Source organism: Microcebus murinus, chromosome 9 (assembly GCF_040939455.1).
Source record: "Microcebus murinus isolate Inina chromosome 9, M.murinus_Inina_mat1.0, whole genome shotgun sequence".
NCBI lineage: Eukaryota > Metazoa > Chordata > Mammalia > Primates > Cheirogaleidae > Microcebus > Microcebus murinus.
Window position 1 is genome coordinate 46865531 of NC_134112.1, and position 17331 is coordinate 46882861.

The following is a 17331-nucleotide window of genomic DNA, read 5'->3' on the forward strand; positions in this document are numbered from 1 at the left end:
TCTCATTCTTGCTCAAGCTGGTTGAATATATTTTAATAATAATCATATTCTGATGCACAAATAATAATTATAGTTTTTGCTTTACATTTAAGTTGGTTCTAATTTATCACTATTATGGGTAAAGTCATATATATCTTTGAACTTATTTCCTACAGGATGTCTTAAGCCATGTAGCACTGTTTTCTCAGCAAAGCCCCTACTATTATCATGCTTGTTGACATTCAAGTCCTGGTTGAAAGAAAGTTAATTAATTTGTTCTTTATACCTCTTTAGCTATTGATATTGAGCTTTAGCATTAAGAACACTCTATTGCCTTAGCAACAAAATATAATTAAGCTTAAGAGCTTCCTCAAGTCTATTGTCTGGTGCCAAGGCCACAGACCTAGTCTGAGACTAGAAACTCTCCAACATCAGAAACAAGAACCTGAATTCTATGTATTTGACTTAGTGTTTTTGAATACACTTTATATTCCATATATCTTAATGAAATAACAAAAGTCAGAATATAATAGCCTGTATGGAACACCTAAAAAAGATGGAGAGAATATAGACTTGAGCCACTGTGCTTTCTTGCATCCTGAAGAAAAGGTAGCAGGATGAACTTAAGTGCTACAGTGACTCTTTGAAATTAAAGTTAGGACATGATTCAAAACATAATCTGACAATAAGGCACAATACCTGAAATGAAAAATCTAAAACATATGACTTCCATATCAAGTACATAAAATTCAAGTTTTGTTAAGCCAAGAGAAATTGAGTGAGAGAGTAAGGTGCTTCCGTGGGACCTAACTGCTCCAATTACAGTACTTATTAAAGCACTGGCTACCTCAAAATACTAAAACCTATCAAACCTTCAAAAACCAAAATAGGACCAATACTCTTAACCTGGGCTTAAAGGGGATAATTAGGAATAAACATTTCTAAGAGAATATATAAAAAAGCTTTGGTTTAAAGTTATAAATCATGCTATAAAGTCATCTAAAAGCAACATGAATACCAAGATATTATTACAACTGTTAAGAAACACCACAATGACAGCAATTAATAATTCATATACCTTACAGAGGATTCAAGAATGCTTAATTATTACTCAAAATATTACTCAAAATAATACATAAACTTAGGAACTACAATTTATGCCAGGGGAAGTATGTTGCAAAGGAAAAAAACCAGGCAAACAGTAATTTTCAATCTGAACAAAAGAAGTACAGAACATATTGATTTTAGAAAAGAGAAAAGCGGAATAAATATTGGAAGTCAATGATTTGTAGCCTATATTAGAATCACAGGATTTTCAGGTGTACTTCTCAGAGGAAAGGGATATTCCTTTAGGCAAATCAAACAATAAACTCATGCAAAAAATATTTATCAACCCCTATCATGTGCCACGCATAATTCTAGCTTTAGGGGAATATAGCAGGAACAAAATAAACTACTAATATTAGGTCATTAAATATGAAATGTCTGATTTTGAATCAAAAATTTAGTTTATCTCAAACAAGAAGCAATACAATTAATCAATTATGTGCCTAAACTATCGACAGGTTTGCCATCTTAATGGTACCTTGTTTGTAGCCAGAGAGAAAGTGATGATAAAATCATGAAAGGTGTTTTCCACAGTATGTTGAGACCTGGATATTTTTCTTTGCAAGCAGTGGTCCAAAGCTTGGAAGAAATGGTAGTCAGTTGGTATAAGGTCTGGTGAATACAGTGGATGACAGACAGTTTCCAAGTCCAGCCTGTGGAGTTTGAGCAGCGTTGTTTAAACAGGGTTGTTTGCTCGACATTTGGTGGAGCATTGTCTTACAAGAAGATTAGCCTATCTCTGTGGACCAATCTCGGCTGCTTAATCGCAAGCATCCTCATCATTTCGTCCAGTTGGTTGCAGCAGACATCTGCTGTAATTGACTGAACAGGTTTGATGAAGCTGTAGTGGAGAATACCAGCACTGGACCACCAAACAGACATCATAAGCTTTTTTGGATGAATATTTGGTTTTGGACTGTGTTTCAACACTTCATCTTTATCCGACCATTGTGCAGAACACTTACGATTGTCAGAAAGAATCTGTTTTTTATCACACATAACAATATGGTGTAGAAATGGTTCGCCTTTATGTCGTAACAGCAAAGAAAGGCAAGCTTCGAGATGATTTCTCTTCTGACGCTCATTTAATTCATCTGGTACCTGCCTATCCAGCTTCTTTACTTTTCCCATTTGTTTCAACTGGTCTGATATTATTGGATTAGTAATGTCAAACCTTGCTGCTAATTCACACCTAGGTTGAGATGGATTCGCTTCCACTACAGCTTTCAGTTCATCATTATCCACCTTGGTCTCAGGTTGCCCACATGGCTTATTTTTAAGATTAAAATCACCAGAACTGAACTTCTTAGACCATTGATGTACTATACGTTCATTAGCCACATCCTTCTCAAATACTGTGTTGATATTTTGAGGTGTCTGCATAACATTGGTTCCACAACAGAACTCATATTCGAAAATACTATAACACAAATTTTTTACTTATCCATGGTTTCACTAAAAATTACTCTAAAAAATATCTGAAAGATAAACATAAGCCAAACTGTATGCTTGAAAGACTGAGGATATACCTTCACAATAAAAATAAAACAAGTGTCAAAGTGAAACGTCAGAGATATCAACTATCAAAGTTAGTACTTGAGGAAATCAGACATTTCATACTTAATAGCCTATAAAATCACTGTCCCTGTGGAGTTTACACTCTATGTTCAATAGTAAGGTATTATTTTAAAAACTAAAACCAGGAAGGAGAGAGAATATGTGTTGTGATGTTGTAATCTTTAAAAAGGTAGTTAGAGAAGGCTTACTAAGATGATATTTGAGTAAAGAGCTGAAGGAAGTAAGGTAGTAAGCCACTGTTATCTAGGGGAAAGAGTAATCTAGACAGAGGAAACAGCCAGTGCACAAAACAGGAGCATGTTTTCAAGAAATAGAAAGGAGGCCAATGTTACCGTAGTATAGAGAATGAGGAAGAAAAGTGGTAGGATATGAATCCAAGAGAAGTAATGGGGGCAGGCAGACTGTTTAGGTAGAGTCTTGAAGATCACTGTAAATCACTACCTCTTTATTCTGAATGAAAAGGGAAGCCACTGGAGTGGTTGTTTTTTGTTTTGTTTTGTTTTGTTTTTTAGCAGAAGAGTGAAATGACCTAACTTAACAGGATCAGCCTGGCTGTTGAGAACATGGATGGGAGTGAAGGGAAAGGCTTGGAAGCAGGGAGACATTTAGGACGTGGCTGCACTAACCCCAGAAAAAGATGATAGGTAGCTTGAATATGGGAAGTAGTAGTGGAGGTGGTAAATACTTAATCAGATTCTGCATGTACTCTGGGGGTGAGAACAGACAGAATTAGCTGACAGACTGAAAGTACAAGTAAGAGACAGGGAAAAGATAAGAATGACTCCAGGATCTTGGCCTGAGCACCTAGAAAGATGAGGCTACCATTACTGAGAGGGGAAGACTGCAGGAAATAAGGTTTGAGTGTCGGGGGAAAGAACTGTTTATATGTGAAAAAGTTAACATTTGAGAAGCCTATTAGATATTAGGTAGACATAAGGATATATAAGTCTGAAGCTGAAATGTGAAGTCTAAGCTGGAGATACAATTTGGGGATTGATAACGTATAGATGGTATTAAATTGATTATATAAAAGGTTGACAAAGATATAAACCTGCTGATATTTTCCACATATAGTTTTCTAATTTTAAAATGCTAAGATTTTTCTCCTATCTGGACTACTGAATTATAAATTTAATATATACATGTGAAATAGGATACAAAAATTAGAAGCCAGAAATCCAATTAGGGAGACAGAAGTATGCACAAACTAAACCAAGGAGTAAAGGAGAATAAGAACTATATATTTTACACATTTCTGTATTCCCCTACATTATATTTACATAGGTTCTCAATAAATATTTATTTAATACTGGGATGCACTTCAATATATGAGATACACTTCTTAATAGGTGCCCTTGCTTCCACATCCCACCCTCAACTGCATTTTCCCTACTACAACCAGATAAACTTTATCAAAGGGCAGATCTGTCCAATTCCATTTTAAAACCTTCCAAAGGCTTCCAGCTCTAAGGAAAAGTCTCTGCCAAGACCAGCATCTATCTCTTCACAGCCTAGCTCTTATAACTCAGCCCTGCTGACTGAACTACTACTAAAGCTTCTGGAATGTTCTTCTTTATCCCCTATAAGCTCCTCCCCAAAAGAATAATTCCTACTAGTCACTCATGCCTCAGCATGTCATTTTCTCTATCAAGTTCCCTGATCACAGCTCCCCAAATCTCAACTAACTCAGTTAGATGTCCTGACTCCCTAACTTGATAGTACACTCAACCACCAAAAACTATAATTACATGCTTATCTGTTTCCCCAGTTATACTGTGAACTCCTTAAGGACAAGGACCACACCATATTCAGTTTTATACCATCGCTTACCATAGTTACTGGCACATAAAACATCTTTACTGAATATTACTTATTGAACATAATGATAAAGTCCTGTGTTCCCAACATTAGTTTCCAATTTGAGAATATATCATGTTTATCTCTGCTTGTACATAACTTTGAAAAGAATTTCTTTAAACATGGCAGCCTAATAGATTAAAGAGAAAAAAAATTCTGGGGCCTTATTCTGCAGACACATTTATTATGGCAAAGAAAACAAAATTAGTATTATTTTATTCAAAGAACAAAAAAAATATTTCATAAGAACTTGTTATTTTGGGGAGCCTGCTTTATAGGCCCCATCCCCAGAGGTTACAGTCACTAAACTGGATATGATCCTTAGTTAAAACAAGCAGAGATATGATGAAAGAATAGAAAGAAGCTGCTGCTCAGCCTAGGCCATCTGGGGACCACAAGGTGACAAGCCTGGATGACTAAACAGAAAGACAAATGAGTCCTCATTCCTGATAGCATCGTGGCGCCACCATACCACCAGCTCTAGGCAGTCTACCTCTAATTTCTCATTACTTGAGAAAAATAATCCCCCTAATTTGTTTTTATATCTCTCTTTTCAGATTTCTGTGGCATGTGAACAGGATTCCTATTTGATAGGAAAGTTAGAAGAAAATTTAGGAAAAGTCACAGAGAAAAACAAAGACACAGACGATTATATGAAATGCCAAAAGAAAAATTTATGGTAATTGATACCATAAACTAAGACAAAAAACCCAAAAAAACAGACTGACAAAACATATTTGCAAAGACAGTTAAAGGATTATATCCATAATAGGTATATCAAAGAACCCTAACAAATTGGTAAGAAAAAAATCCAACAGGAAAAACAAAGGTATGAATAAACAATTCATAGATCTGAAAATCAAAATGAAGAATAAATATATCAAAAAAGGCTCAGCCTCATAAGTAGTTAGGGAATTACAGAATTAAGCACCAAAGGCTGGGCATGGTGGCTCACGCCTGTAATCCTAGCACTCTGGGAGGCAGAGGCGGGTGGATCGCTCAACGTCAGGAGTTCAAAACCAGAATTAAGCACCAAAAAAGCAGCTTTTTCCCCCATTCATTTTATTGTCAAAGAAAAGCATTCAGTGATAGTGAGTTTATAGAGGAAACAGTTACTCTCAGATATTAATGATGACAATGAGAATGTCAATATTCATATTGTCAATATGTCAATATTCCTGGAAAATAATTTGGCATTATGTATTAAAATTAAACTATATACTATGTACAAAGATATTCATTGCAATATTATTCATAATAGAAAACTAGAGACAACCTAGATCTCCAAAATGAATAGCTATGGTTTCATTATTGCTACAGAACCATTCCAAACTTTATCTCAAAACAGTATGTTATTTCTTATAACTCTATAGGTTCACTGACAGTTTCTCTGCTGGTTTCTTCTCTGGTTCCTTTGAGGGTAGATTCAGCTAAAGCGTCAGTTGGGCTAGTAGGTCCAAGACAACCCACTTTCATTTCTGCTGGTTGGCGCTAACAGCTGGGGCATCTTGGTTCTCCTGCAAGACACATCTCATCCTCCCTTGGAGAAATGGCTGATTCTAAGGCTAGAGCAGGCAAGGTACAAGATGAACCAAGAACAGCTTGTTCTGCCAGAAAGTTCTAAGGAAATGCACAATGAATGAGATAGGGGCATAATAAATGGCCACAGGAGCCAGCTTGAAGAGGCTCCCATTGGCTACATCGGGAACAAATTAAAAAGCAAAATAAATAATAATAGCAATAAATCACAGGACATTGAATAAAATCAAAACCCATGAGTCTTTACTGTTTTAATTAATAAACGGGAAAGAATACTACCTTACAATTAAATACCAACTAATACACATAGAAAGAATAATGGAAACAAAGAAATTTGACAATCATCATAAAAGTGGTTAATTCAGGTGGGAGTCATCAATGATACTCATTAAAGCTAGTGAGCAGAGGTTTGATGAGAAACAATACTGGCATAATTTTGGAATACATCTCCACAAATACTAATCAATTACAAAGGGAAACAAATATGATCTTGTTAACATCACTACTAGTGGCATGGTTTGACATCGCATGCCTCTGGATGCAACGCAATGGTGCACAGCACGATTTCTGTGGTACTCCTGCCAGGAATGCATAACCTGACTGGGGTTGCGAGGAAACCATAGAGATCTAAGATAAGGGTCATCCTACAGAATGTAGGGCCTGTACTTTCTAAAACTGTCAAGGACATGAAAGGTGAAAAACTGAGGCTGAAGAAGTCTAAAGGGATATAACAACTAAATGCAACATGTATTCCTGGATAGAATACTGGACCAGAAAAGAAAGATATTGTTGGGATAGTAGATGAAATTTGTATATGTTCTTTGGACTAGAGAGTAGTGTTGTACCATATTAATTTTCTGATTTGGAGGGTTGTATATTGGTAGAGAATGATTTATTTTTAAGAAATATACACTATAGTGTTTAGGGATGATGGAACACCATATCTGTCATTTGCTCCAAAATGGTTAGAAACAGACTGACAATGGGTATGTATGTATTTATATTAAATACACATACATACATACATATGTACATATGGAGAACAGAAAGTAAGGAGGAGGACAGGCAATGGAAGAAATGCAGCAAAATATTAACTATAGGGGAAATCTGGGTGAAGGGGATATAGGAGTTCTTTGTTCTTGTCTAGCATCTTTTCTATAAGTTTGAAATTATTTCAAAATGATTTTTTAAAATCTGAAATAAAGATGTGATACAGAACATCTAGTGATAGACCAAATGTGAATTAGCTATTATTTGAGGTTAGGAAATATTATAGAATGAAAATCTTGGCTTAATATATGTTGATTTACATAGTTCCTTTACCATTCTTTGAGAGGATGCATTAACAAGGAGGGCAATGTTTTTATGTCTATTTGGAGAAAGAAGAGCATTGCAATGTTTTAAATGAACTTTCCCTTCTCTTCACGCATTTTAAATGGGCATTTTACAGCTCAATAAGGAAAGGAACCTTGACTCATCATCTTCATAGCTCTAGCACCTAAAATATGTATAATTTAGTAATTGTTATATCCTTCAACAGGAATTATACTCCCAATATTGTTCAAATCAGAAAAATACAATGACTTGAGTATCAAGGATTTTGCCACACTGAAAGGGAAAGACTGTCTATGTCAAGTTAAAATATGTATATATCAGACTGAGGCCACAAAAAATATCAAGGATTACCTTTCTTAGGAACTCAAGGAGTATAGTTATCTGCTTTACAGTCCTAAACATGGAAGAGTGGGTAGCCAGAAGTAAAAGGCATTTGCCTCAAGAATAGCAACTGTTAGCAGTTTTGACAACAAACAAACAAAAAAACAGAATAAAAGGTTTAGAATACAAACGAGGCTTTTGAAGAAAAGAGCTGACAGTGGAAGGCCATATTTTAAAAAATGTTAGAGTGTCTAAAAAATTATTAGATTGAACTATATTAAATTGCTGATAAAGCATATATCCTACAAAAAGAAGAGATGAGTAAGATCATTTTCAAAGCTGAAGGAAATACATTTTTCACTGTAGAAACCAAAACTCCCCAAGGCATTTAGATAGTTGTCAAAATTAAACTCAAAATTTTAAAAAGCTGGACAGATTTCACATGGCTCAATATTCTACCCTTCCCTGAGAATATACACATTTCAGGCTCTTGGTCCCTTTCCTGATCTTAAAAAAAAGTTATGTATGCCCGAAAATCTATGTTATAGTTAACCATAATGAACTTCAGAATTATGTCTTTTCAAAAGTTTAAACAACTAAAAATTACATTTTCATAGTATATAATTATCTATTTTAGTACATAAAAGATACTAATACCTTATGAAATTAGGATTTTTCCATTCAAAGCAATATTAGAGAATTTAAACCTGTTATAACTATATTACAGCTTCTTCTCCTTAAAAAGTATAGGCCAGGCAGGGAAGTGGCTGTAATCCTAGCACTCTGGGAGGCCAAGGCGGGAGGATTGCTCAAGGTCAGGAGTTCAAAACCACCCTGAGCAAGAGTGAGACCCTGTCTCTACTAAAAATAGAAAGAAATTAATTGGCCAACTAATATAAAAAATTAGCCGGGCATGGTGGCACATGCCTGTAGTCCCAGCTTCCTGGGAGGCTGAGGCAGCAGGATTGCTTGAGCCCAGGAGTTTGAGGTTGCTGTGAGCTAGGCTGACGCCACAGCACTCACTCTAGCCTGGGCAACAGAACGAGACTCTGTCTTAAAAAAAAAAGTATAGGCCAAATCTTTTCTAGCATCTTATAAGTAAAAACAAAAACAAAAATTCCTCAATACTATAAACCAGAATCTGTATGGTTTTCTTTTGAGACAGAGTCTTCACTCTCTTGCCTAGGCTAGAGCACCGTGGCATCTGCCTAGCTCACAGCAACCTCAAACTCCTGGGGTCAAGCAATCCTCCTGCCTCAGCCTCTCAGGTAGCTGGGACTACAGACACACACCACCATGCCCGGCTAATTTTTTCTATTTTTAGTTGTTTTGGCTCATTTCTTTCTACTTATAGTAGACATGGGGTCTCACTCTTGCTCAAGACTGGTCTCAACTCCTGAGCTCAAGCAATCCTCCCGCCTCGGCCTCCCAGAGTGCTAGGATTATAGGTGTGAGCCACCACGCCCGGCCTGTGTATGTTTTTTAAATGGAGATAAAATACTTCTTAGGACTATTCTAAAAATTAAATGAGATCATGTATATAAAGCACTTAGGACACTGGCTGGCACAAATCAAGCACTCAATAAATGGCATTTATTATGTTTATTCTTATAGGAAGGATGTGAAACAACCCTGCAATAAGTGGTTTAAAATCCTATTAGCAAAGTCTGTAAAGGCAGATGGATAGAACCACAGTTAAATATCTAGACTGTTAAGCTCAATGAGGAAAAGAATCTTGACTTATTTATTCTTATAGTTCTAGAACCTATAACACAGGCACTCAATAAAGGCTTAGTGAAATGAAGTGAGCATTAAAGTAAGTTGTGTGGAAAAGAAAAAAGAGGTCTGAGATTAACTGAAAAATAAACAGAGTCCAAAAATTATTATTCCTCCTAAGCAAGTCACTTTGCAAACGGAAATAAAATACCTAAGCATTTTTTGAAGTATGCATAGAAACTCCCCTCAGACTGGTCTCTTTAATAATGACTAGGCCCACTCTCAAATCCTTTTTGGTAAATGTGTCAAATGTAAAGTCTAATATTTGAGACAAATATTTTTAAATTTAATCTAAATAAATGTTGTGTGCATCCTCAAAGGGGGGAAAATTACCCAAAGCACTAAGGAATCTTTTCCAATTTCTATTCAAGGAGAATAGGATTAAGTTAATTTATAATTCTTCCATCTACTTATATATGACAATGAGCTTGAACTCTTACCTACAAGTAAGTGTAAACACCTGTATTTCACTTTCACAAGTTTGACTGCACACCCTAGAAAAGGAAGAGGAAAGAAAACTATCTCTCTCAAAAGTGGGCAGTGCCACAGAAATACAAAAGAGTGGCTAACAAAATTTATCTCCCATGTCGCAGCAGCCACCTGTTAGAGCCCTTGCTTACAGCACAGTCTTCATGGGCAGAACCCTTTCATATTGAAAACACAAAATTCTCAGTGTACTGGATGAGGGAAACTATGTGGAATATGAAAATATGGTCCCATCTTCACCATCCTACCCCAAGGATAAGAGGGAATCAACGGACTTTTTTTTTAAAAAAAAGACTTCTCCTCAATTATTGCCCATCAGCGAGCTCACTATAGCACCCCACTCTTCTTCCAAAACTGATCAATTTTACAGAAAGCAAAAGCCACACCCTTAATAACACATTCAACTCCACACTGTGCTTGGCTTCTGTGCCAACTAAAATAACTGTTTCCAAAGAGACAGTTGGAGTTAATCTCCTGAGCCTACTTCAAACTAAAATCTGTGAAGACTGTGAAGTTACAAATCAAATAGCCAAAGTTTTGGGGGGAAAAAAAACATTAAATACATCTATCTTCCTTAATGAAATCACAATGTTTTTCAGAAAAACAAAACACCAAAACTACCAGTCTACTTTACAAAGTAGTTTATAGAATAATAACAACCTGCAATATACAGAGTCAATAATTCTTAAATTATCATTTGCTTCCTACAGTGCCTTGAAAAGTAGAAAATGCATGAAAGCACGTATTGCCCAATAACTGACAGCATTAGAATTTTTAAATCTAATTTCTGGAAAATTCTGCTGTAGCAGTTTTAAAAGAAAACCAAAATTTAATGAGAAAAACATCCAAAATCTGAAAATACATAGGGAAGACACTCATTTAATTTTTTTTTAATATAAGAATCAGGAAGGTCATAAGGACCAAGGTAGGGAATATCTGTGAGTGGCTGATACAGAAAAAGGCTTCTCTGGAATTAAGGATTGGAAATATTTTATCAAAAACAATCTAACATGATCTTTAAAAATCACTTTACTGTTTAGATTTTTTAACCACCATGTAAGTCTCTATTAACAAAGCTAAAGATTCCAATACAAAGATTTTCACACTATACACATACACACTTTGTAAATTAAGAACCAGATGTAAATCAAAACACTAAAAATCATCTAAAGGTATCCATACACTATATGAAACATCAGACTTTTATTTTCACATTCATTTCTCAGATCTACTAATAAAGCTCTTCTGGAATGAGTCTTCATATCAATGTAAGATTGTTCAATATGCCATTCCGTGTGAATAGATCTTGTGAGACTAATTTTCAAAACCTCCTCAGGGGATGCTTTATTACAGCTCTAGTTACAATTTCCTGCTACTCAAACAGCAACGTACAGAAAACAGCTTATACGGTTAGAAAGAAAAGAGTGAGGATACAGAGGGAGCGCTCCATTCTTTTGTTTGGGTGGCAGAAGCTGCAAAAATAAAGGTTCACTGGAGCCATCTGCACCTATGCCCACCCATCACAGCCCTGCAGACCACTTTCACCCATCCGCTTCTCAAGTCTCTAGTACCAGAGGTCGGCAGAACCCGCGGCTTTCCACGTCTGAAAGGACAGACGGGGGAAGCTGTGAGCTCCGGGGTACAGACACAAAACGAGGGAGGACACAGAACCTTTGAGGGCAGAGGGACAAGGAGATGCATCCAGATGAGGAAGATGGGACGCGCCAGAGACCCGAAGGCTTGCAAATTCACCGGGATAAAATCCCAGTGGGGCAGACATAGGATGCTGCCTGTTTAGGGATGGGGAAAGACCGACGGACAATGCTACACGAGGGCACGGGGCACACTCTGAGGAGACCCGGGAGGCTGTGAACTAGGTAGCTCTTAACACGGAGCCCAGAATGGGTTAAGACAGCCTCAAACATATCTACACCGCGAAGCTAAGACTCACGATTACTTCTCCGGCTGAGGGTAAGGGTCAGGTGGACGCCGCAGGTCTGCAGTTCTGTCCTCGTCGCGATCGCCCCTGCCTCTCGCGTAGAGCGGGTGACCTCAGGTACTCTCCCGCCCCACCCACCCGGGCGGGCGCCCCTTCTCCGTCGGCCTGGGTGCACCCGCCGGGCGGAGACTGACGGGGCCAAAGGTGCGCACTGGAGGGCAGCGGGAAGCGCTGCGTGAGCTGAAGGAGCCCGCGGCGAGGCTCAGACTGGGCGGGCGTCCCCCATCTCTCTCCTGCCGCCGCGCCGCCTCACTAGGGGGAGGGGAAGAGGGGGCGGTGGCTCTTGCCTCCGCCTCGCGGTCAAGTCCGGCTCATGCTCCAGCCTTGAGCGCGCGCGCAGCCCCGGCCGCCCTCCTCCCCTCCCCCGCCTCCGGCTCAGCAGCTAGCGCCCCTGCCGCCACCACCCCTGTCTCTGAGCCACCCGCCAACAGTCTCAGAGATCCTGCAGCTCCAGCGAAAAGCAGCAGGAACGGCAGCAGGTCGGCAGCCGACCCGGAAGCTCTTACGCCGCAAACCGCGAGGCTGCTAGGGGTGTGAACCCGGAAGCGATTTCCTTGCCGCGATAGCGGCGGGGTGGAGATCTAAGGCCTTTGAAGAGCTGGGAGCCCACAGTTTTGGGAGAGAATGAGGGGTCAATAGTGCTGAGGTGGTAGGAGAGGGAAGGACAATAAGGAGCCAGAGGGGAAGAGGTTCTTCAACTCCAGAGACCTGAGCCCTCGGTGCGCGGGGTGGGGAGCGCAGCGGAACCCTTCGGACGGCTTCTGGTGGCGACCGAGGGTTTTCCTGTCACAGGAAGTTGGGTCGGGCCGCTGTGCCTGGCAGAAGGGAAGGAGGAATGAGAAAGCGATGACGGCACCCCCTCAGGTGACTGTCCCACCCAGTGAGTTGAATGTAGTGGCTGGAGAGGCACCCGGCAGCCCGCACGGGCGCCTCTCGGTTTCCTTTGGGGAAACAAGAGGACCAAGATCCAGACTCCAGCGAGAGAACACAGAGGTGGGAGACTGAGCCATCTCCACATCTAGTTGCTCCAGGCAAGGAGTTTATTTATTTATTTTTACAAATAGTTGCAGAGAAGCCAAAGCCACGTTTTGTGTGGAAACTCTCTGAGCAAAGAAAAGAGGGTTTTACTTTTCCCAGTAGTGGACTTTGGATGGGTGGTGGCGGAGGAAAAAACCTCCCAGGCGGAGTGTTTACATACTTTTGTCATTTCAGGGACAAAAAGTGATTCACAGCTTGTCAGTTCTAACTCCTCCCATCTACACCTTTCTTCACCTTTTAAGGTTTTTTGGTTTTATTTGCTTTTTCCCCCATGGTGTTTTTAGCTTCACCAGAAGTCTTTTATCTAGCTGTCTTAAATCAGGATCTCAGCCTCATTCCTTTCACACTCTTTTGGAGAGTCTGTATGTCTTTACAGTTTCTGTTTGCAAACACTTGTATAGCTTACTAAAGGAATATTAACAACCTGTCCCTTGGGCACTAAATAGCGGTTGTACACCTCCCTTTCCCCAGCCACGGTGACAACCAGAAATGCCCTATTTTCAAATGATACCAAGTAAGTACCACCTCCCAGTTAAGAACCGCTTCCACCTCGTCTTTCGTAAGGCCTCGTTACTTAATCAGTATATTACCATTTATGCCTAAGCATTTTCCAGAATGGAGTGAACCATATAACAAAATGCCTCGTATTTCCTGTACTTTTGTCACTTGAACCCCTCTCTAAAATTCAGTCTAAACATTGCAAACTGTAGTTATTCCTTTCTCTATTATTTTTAGCTTTTTTCCATTCATTTGTATGTTTCTGCTTTAGCAGTTTTATCTTCCTGTTAGTAGCTTTTGTTTTCTTTCCTTAGTCTGTTTCCTTCTTTCATGTCACTGAAAGAATGTAGATTTCCAATAATCAAGTATGAATATTTCTTGAAAATCAATTTTAAGAATCTTTTGGGGGCATGGTAGCATTGGATGGTTTAAAAAAACAAATACTATAACCCTCATAGTTAAGTCTTTTAAAAATCATATCAGGTTGATTTACCTTTTGAAAGTTGGGAGTTCTGTGGAGTACTAAATATCTAGAGAAGTGATGAGTATTAACAAATAAAGCACTTTGCTAGTATGTTTTCTTAACATGAGTTGACCGAGACAGGAATTGATTTGCTTTAAATTGTGTTTAGAAGACTAAGAATCACTTAATTTCTCTTTTAGGTGCTTAATAAAAGAAAAACGTTTTCTATAATTGTGCCATGTATATTATAGTGTATTCACAATACAATGTCTTTCTTTTTGGGATTGCAGTCTTTAAGGATGCATTCATACATCTCATGATTTGCAAAGTTTTATTATCTTGAAATCATTGTTAATCTGAGGTGAAAAAAATTGCTAAATAGAAATTCTGAGAAGAAAAAGGTCTCATCCTTTTCACATGGTGTAGGAATGGTGTTGCATGAAGTGGGTTTTAAGAATGATCTTATGAAAAAATTGAACTGAAAAAAAATTCTATGAGGTATAGAATGAGAATAAATGATATGTCCTCAAAACTTCACCAAATGAAATGTCTCCATCATAATGTTTTACTGTAGTTTCTCTAGTGAAATATCTGTAGTTTTTAAAAATTAAATGAAAAATTTTAGAATTTAAAATAAATTTTAAAATTAATTAAATTATTTTATTTAAAATAAAATTTTTGCATAATAATTTTAATGGTTGTTGTAATCTTAGGCTAAAGTTTATGTAAAATGCCAAAAGTTACTGGATTTTAAAAGAATTTCTTTTAAAGGCAATTTTACAGTTAAGACAATTTTTAATTGTTATTTAGCGAAATGAACTAAAGGTTCCAAAGTGACAAAGTGACATTTTCTTTTTTTTTTTTTGAGACAGAGTCTCACTTTGTTGCCCAGGCTAGAGTGAGTGCCATGGCGTCAGCCTAGCTCACAGCAACCTCAAACTCCTGGGCTCAAGCAATCCTACTGCCTCAGCCTCCCAAGTAGCTGGGACTACAGGCTTGCACCACCATGCCCGGCTAATTTTTTCTATATATATTAGTTGGCCAATTAATTTGTTTCTATTTATAATAGAGACGGGTCTCGCTCTTGCTCAGGCTGGTTCCGAACTCTTGACCTCGGGCAATCCGCCCCCCTTGGCCTCCCAGAGTGCTAGGATTACAGGCATGGGCCACCGCACCCATCCCCAAAGTGACATTTTCAATTGCAGTTGAGAAAACAAAATAAATTACTCTATCTCCTCTCAAATAACATTCAATACCTTTTCTTAAAAATGGTCTCTCTTGGCAGGGCGCGGTGGCTCACGCCTGTAATCCAATAGCACTCTGGGAGGCCAAGGTGGATGGATTACTCAAGGTCAGGAGTTTGAAACCAGCCTGATTAAGAGCGAGACCCGTCTCTACTAAACACAGAAAGAAATTAATGGTCCAACTAAAAATATATATACCAAAAAAAAAATATATTAGCTGGGCATGGTGGTGCATGCCTATAGTCCCAGCTACTCGGGAAGCTGAGGCAGTAGGATCACTTGAGCCCAGAAGATTGAGGTTGCTGTGAGCCTGGCTGATGCCACAGCACTCACTCTAGTCTGGGCAACAAAGTGAGAGTCTGTCTCAAAAAAAAAAAGAAAAAGAAAAAAGAAAATGGTCTTTCTTGAGATTTGCAGCAGTAAGAAACTTATTAAATATGAACAGTTCATTTTAATGCCTAATGGCTATTAAAACACTGAAGAAATTTCATCTCAACGTGGCCAGGGAAGAAACTCTTTGTTTGATGTTCTTTTTTGTTTGATGTTCTTTTTTTGTTTGATGTCAGAAATTTACTGACATGTATATGAAAGGAATCTTTTTTTAAAAAAAAGGTAGATGAAAGATATTAAATACAAAGAGATGTGTTTTAGTCTAACCATGAAAAATTAGTAACCCTTAATAAAGAGAACTATTAAATAGCCAAGTGTGGTTGAAATTCAGTTACTTATTGGAAATTGCCCAGTGGAGACTTAAAATTAGGGGAAAATATATATGTGCACACAAACACAGAGTGAATATATTTGGGAAAAAAATGTAGATTAGGTAATTGATAAGAAAAACAGAAAAGATTCCTAAATCATCATCAGAAAGCTTTTATCAACTGACCAAATGGTTTTGGCTCTGTGATAGGCAACTCCTAAGAAAATTATAAGCTATATTTTAGCTCATCCATATGTCTAATCACAAAGTTAAACTTGCTAAAGATTCTGGAGTGAATGTCAATAGATATAAAACAGCTACCTATTTCCAGCTTCCAAACTGTTAACATTTGCTTGTGGAATCTATGGAAAAATGTAAGTGTATATTATTCTGAATCACTATTTCAAGTCATCATTTACTTTGCAAGATATTTTATAATGATATCACCTTTTTAGGTCCAATAGGCAGATTCTTGCTATGTAGTATAACACCTATAAAAATGTGTATCCCTATTTTTAAAAATGTTACCTTTAACAGAAAGGAAAAAACTATAAGGAAATCTTAAATTATAAACTAAGGTTTTGAGTAGTTCAGTTGTGAAGATAAAGTCATCTCTGGCTTGTATTTTAGGTACTATGTATTCTAAGATAGAAATTTCATTTTTTTAAATTATTTTTTTAAGTGATTGTGTGGAAATAAAAGTTGACAAGTTAGGATGCAATACTGTATATTTTACCTTGCCACCTGTTGTCATTTTATCTTTCAAGGGCTTTTTGTTTGTTTATTTTATAAAGCAATGGGAAATCCAGAAAACATAGAAGATGCATATGTTGCTGTTATTCGTCCAAAGAATACTGCTAGTCTCAATTCTCGGGAATACAGAGCTAAGTCATATGAAGTAAGAAAATTTAATAATATTTTATTTCTACCATTGACTGTCATTCTGTATTATCGTTTACATATAAAGCCTTAGTATGTCATGCAAATTTTTATTGACAAGCTAATTATTCTAGATCTCTACCCATTACTGTTTCCTTTTTCTGCTGCATGCATTTTTACCATTTGTTATTCATTGACATGGCAGGTTATTAGAGGTTAAAAGTTACTTGTTTGTATTTTCTTTACAATATATAGGTTTCACTTTTAGTACAATTTATGGAATGGCTCTCAAAAATTAAAAAACCACTACAAAAGTCAGTTCACTTAAAATTTCAATCTAAACATTGTTCTTGGTTACTTTCCCAAATAACTATTTTTAGCAATTCATTTGAAAATATCTTTCACCTAAAATTAAGTTTTAAGCAATTAAGTTACTTCTCTATAGTCTTAAATTGTATTATAAATATTACTATACATGTAATAGAGACAAAATTATATATATAACAAATTATTATCATTTCTATGCAACAGA

General features: G+C 37.4%; 2 protein-coding genes across 5 annotated transcripts in view; one reads left to right on the forward strand and one right to left on the reverse strand.

Annotated features, from left to right (window-relative positions):
* The window catches only part of ANKIB1 (ankyrin repeat and IBR domain containing 1), a 137754-nt gene extending 125281 nt beyond the window's left edge, over positions 1-12473 (reverse strand). For 2 of the 4 annotated variants that reach the window (XM_012779615.3, XM_012779614.3), the window contains exon 1: positions 11930-12473. The gene's annotated coding sequence lies outside the window, so the exon portion shown is untranslated. The remainder of the gene's footprint in view (positions 1-11929) is intronic. The other 2 variants (XM_012779616.2, XM_012779617.3) reach the window with 2 other exon arrangements.
* KRIT1 (KRIT1 ankyrin repeat containing) overlaps positions 12090-17331 on the forward strand; it is a 41771-nt gene continuing 36529 nt past the window's right edge. Inside the window, exons 1-3 of the mRNA XM_012779624.3 lie at positions 12090-12177; positions 12564-13008; positions 16688-16818. Of these exons, the coding sequence (XP_012635078.1) occupies positions 16717-16818 (102 nt within the window). The 5' untranslated portion in view covers positions 12090-12177; positions 12564-13008; positions 16688-16716. The remainder of the gene's footprint in view (positions 12178-12563; positions 13009-16687; positions 16819-17331) is intronic.